Genomic DNA, 4,401 nt, shown 5'->3' on the forward strand with positions numbered 1-4,401 from the left:
GCGCTCAACCATAATCCCTGAATTCGTAAGCCATCAAACCTAGAACTTGTACGTCAACCCTAGACGCCGACATCTAAGGCCTAAAGACTAAACAGTAGAACGACCACATAGGCCGAGGAGCATAACCCCATAAACCATGAAAGACTACCGATCAAGCGTGAACAATTAAAGTGTAAACGGAAGGCCCAATATCCTAGAACGTGAACCCCTAAAAAATGAACAATAACACATAAGCAACAAGCCTGAGTCGAAGGCCCAAAAGATATAGCATAAGGAATAACAATCAGGATTGAAGCGTAAAACCTAAACCAAATACACTGAATAATAAATACTAAACAGTGCTATCTACAACCCTGAAGTCTCGATTGTGAACCCGGAGGGCTAAACCCGGAAATCTAAATGCTGGACATTGAACTATAAAGCGTAGAGCAAGGACCAAAGACCCTAAGGCCTAACCCCTAAAGCCTGAACCCTAACCCTAAGCCCTAAACGATAAAAGCAACACCTGCGACTGAACCATAAACCCTAGTCCTTGAAAGCGAACCCTTCAACCTCGATCCTAGAAAGCTTAAACAAGAACCCCAAACCGTAGACGCAGAACCAGAAACTTCAAGCCCTGAATCCTAACTCTTAAACCCTCAATCCAGCATCACACCTCACGCACTCCCTCTTTAGCCCCTGCCCCGACTCGATACACTTATTCTCATTCCCGTTCCTCGGCCTCCACCCTGATGGCGTCGCCCTCTCCGAAATATCCGATAGGAGCCATAGCCAGCACAGACTCCGAATATTACGCCCAGGAATGCTCCTATACCTTCCCATATACCACCCACTGTCGCCTGATCCTTTTCCCCCCAGTCCAGAATTTCCTGCATTAAATATTAAACACCACAGTGGGTTATATGTGTACCTTCACTCGCCTCTCTGCTCCGGGTTGCCCCCAACTGATGTAAGGCTCCCCTGAGATATCCTCCTCCAGGAGTTAGTCTCTTCCTTTTCCTCACCTGGGTCCTTTTACTCAACTCTCCCTCGTCCCTGAAAGCTGTCAGGATCTTCGTAAGCACTTCAGAACGTGGCGCCCCCCCCTGATCCTCTGCTACTGAAGTTTTATACTCACCCCCCTCACCTCCTTTGTCTGTTGCTTCCTGTTCTTGCCAATCACATCGTAAGGATTTATCCCCCTTATCCAAACCAGAGACACTCTCAGTCACTATCTCATACAGATCCCTCCCTGGTAAAATGTACTCAGGCTGCCCTCCCTCTTTGCTGCCTGTTGTTAAGGTCCATTGAGACATTATTTTTCTTGCAATTTCCTCCCCACCCCAAGCTCTTAAGCCCTCATATATTTTCTGACAATAATTTGTCGTCTCGCTCTGGTCGTCAATCACCTCTTTCCCTGTAACAGTCAGACCCAGCTCTAACAGAATTATCTTGACGATATCCATACAAGCGACTAGTGCTCTTGCCTCGGCTCCCCATAGTTGTATTTCTCTCTGACTCCTGAACCTTTCCCATTCCACCTTCTTTCTTTCTGGAATACACTTTCTTCCCTCCTCATCCTTCTCCTTTGCTTTTCTATAATCGGTATATGCACACCCACTCAAAGAATACGGCTTCTTGCTCGTTCGATTTATTTCTAATACACTTATCCACCTTTCTATATCCAGACATATGCTCCTGCTCAGGGAATAGACGCCCTTTGCGTTGGATACGTTTTGGTATCTTCCGTGGTGTTCATAATCCCATTCGTACACATTTTCAAACTTCTCCTTCTTGTCTCGTGACAACTCACATATTCTTAGACTCCTCGAGTCCGTGTCGCGACATTCTCCGCTTCTGCTAGCTGCTCCTATCAGCTCTTTCATATATCCCGCAAAAATTGAACTCATCCTCTTTAATTTTGATGGCTGATTTTATTCCCGAACGCGCTGATACTTGGGGGAGGGAAGCCCCTTTATAATCAGAACTATCTTAGACTTTGTAGAATCCCCTATCTTCTATCCGCTTCCGCTGTACCAATTCACGCTCGGGAGTCTCTCACTATTCTCGTTTTGGAATTTCTTCTAACCAGTTGCCTCCCTTCACCCCTGCCTCTCTTGCCGGTAGGAGAAGAGTGATTAAGTCTTTTTGCTGAGTCCCGTGGCTACTCAATCAGATCTCCTGACTTTTCATTATTTTCCTAAATCCTGTGGGGTGCGACCCTACCTTTGGCCCTAGTTCATGCTCATTAATCACCCCTTTCTTTCCTTCCATAAATGCTTCCTTTAGCGGCGTCCCTCCCTTTGCTTCTTCTTCTGGGGGGGTGCCCACCTGCCCCTTCGAAGTTTGGTGCTGTTCTTCTTATTTCCTGAGGGATATAATGGTATCTTCACTTATATATTTTATTGCCTGTCCTGCCACTTCTATTCCTATTCAGTGCGTCTTGTACGTGCTTCCTTCTGATTTTCCTCCCCAGTTCTATGAGTTCAGGGGACTGCTCAGGACCCTCAGTCTTATATTGATAGACGTCTTAGGCCTCACTTATCTTTCTTTTTGGGTGATGTACATATTATTTGCACTGCTTATTTTCACTCTTCCCTCTCAGATCTCCACAAGATAGTATCTCGCGTTTGGCTTATTAAGGACTTATATGAGATATTAAGGCTCAATCGCCGTTAAACGAAGTCAGAGTTGAGCAAGAGGTTGGACTGTTTATCTTTATGTCTTCTCTCTCTGGTTCAATGAACTATCGTCTCATGTGCCTGTTTTTGCTGCATTAAGTGGACTCTTAGATGCTCCAGCCGTGTCCTTATGCGGTTCCCCCCTGTTGGGGTATTTTTGCCGGAAGAGTTTATACAGACTTTCTGTATAAGAATTCTTCCTGCCTCATATTCGAGAAAGATTTTGTGCTTGATCTCTCGTTAGATTTTGTCCACCTCCTGTCTATCCTTCTGTTTCAGCTGGGGAGCTGGGGAACTGGGGCCCAGGGAGATTTTCTCATTCATTCTTTACCCTATTTAGTAATCAGAGGCGACGGTTTCGCTGTTCAGTAACTGCTTCTCTTCCCGCTCCTAAGCCAGTTAAGCATACTTATTTGATGTTACTGGGTAGTCATACCTTCTTCATCTCACTTTAGAAGGGGGTTTTGTTAGACTGCTATTCTCCGTCCCAGTGTCGGGGTGGGTGATACTTACTATAGGGGGATTGAATACTACTATCGTTCTTGGGGGGGTCCCTCCCTTGATCGGGCTTGGAGGGTCCTTTTTCTTTCTTATTTTTTGCTTATATTGTCCGTGAGAATGCTTGTGGGACAGGGATATTCTTTTTTCTAACCCTTATTACTTGGCTGTATCTTCTCTATTTAAATATTTCACTTTGACTTGCGGTTATACTTACCTATTGATAACTATGTCGTACTGTCTCGGGGCGATAGTGCTTCGGGTCTGCCCTTTACCTTTAGCATTTAGCTGCTTTTTGGGTCCACTAGTTCTTACCCCTACTCGTTATATAATGCCTGGATGACTGCTTTTATTATTATTTAATTATACCCCACTGACATCACTGGTGTAGTCATACAGATCTTCTAGACTTGTTTCGTTGTCTTATTTTCCTGTTCCGCTTCGAATGGGGATAATGGTTCACTTTCAGTTTGTTGGTTGTTATATCTTTTCCTTAGCCTATACCTTGGTATGGGGCCAGTTGTTCGAACTAGAGAGGGGTCGTTTGCTGAATTCGGGTTTATCCTGACTAGTGCTGATAAATTGGAGGATTGTACCATCCTATCCTATTCTTGGATTAAGAGTCAGGGATCATGTCATATTAAGTTCCCCTCCTTTATTTATCCTTCTCTCAACTCTTGTTGGTATGAAGTTCGTTCTCCCCTAGTGGACAGCCTATTTGGCTCCCTGATATTCTTCAGACCCTCCGTGTTGGAGACTTAATTTATTCGGTCGTTACTGCCTTCGACTTTCTCAGACTATTTTGAAAGGAGTTATTTCATTCTCCCTCCTCCAGGAGTCTCTGTTGTTGTTTTCATCATTTTTATCTATTCCTTGAAGGATAAGGGGTCCCTAGTTAATTTAGGCTCATTCTGTAGATCCGGTTATTCGGCTCCAGAGGTTTTGCTCAATCAACGCATCGGTTTTTTATGGTAGACTTCGTCGTACTGACTTCGGCTACTATAGCCTCCGGGAGTGTCAGCAGATTTATCCCCTCCCTTATCTTAATATCTCCTACCTGTCCTTGTTGTTTTGGGAAGCTTGGTTCAAGATTCTGGAGTTAGGATTCACAGGGGCTACTTCATCCCTTGAGAGTTTTGGGAATATTATTTACTACCTCTCTGTTATAGTTGCGGTCCTGCTCCTAGTTTTCTGGAGAGCCTTGTCCGTCTCTAACGGCGGTTAGGAGAATACATCGATTTGA

The 4,401-nt window shown here is 44.7% G+C and overlaps 1 protein-coding gene across 1 annotated transcript; it reads right to left on the reverse strand.

Moving 5' to 3' along the window:
* Positions 1-881: 881 nt before the first annotated feature.
* On the reverse strand, positions 882-1,889 carry C922_05470 (hypothetical protein; the record flags this gene model as incomplete). Its single annotated transcript, XM_008821041.1, has 1 exon — positions 882-1,889. The coding sequence occupies one exon, from the start codon at positions 1,887-1,889 to the stop codon at positions 882-884; it is 1,008 nt and encodes a 335-aa protein (XP_008819263.1).
* Between the last annotated feature and the right edge of the window lie 2,512 nt (positions 1,890-4,401).

Source organism: Plasmodium inui (genome assembly GCF_000524495.1).
Source record: "Plasmodium inui San Antonio 1 unplaced genomic scaffold supercont1.77, whole genome shotgun sequence".
NCBI classification, from domain to species: Eukaryota; Apicomplexa; class Aconoidasida; order Haemosporida; family Plasmodiidae; genus Plasmodium; species Plasmodium inui.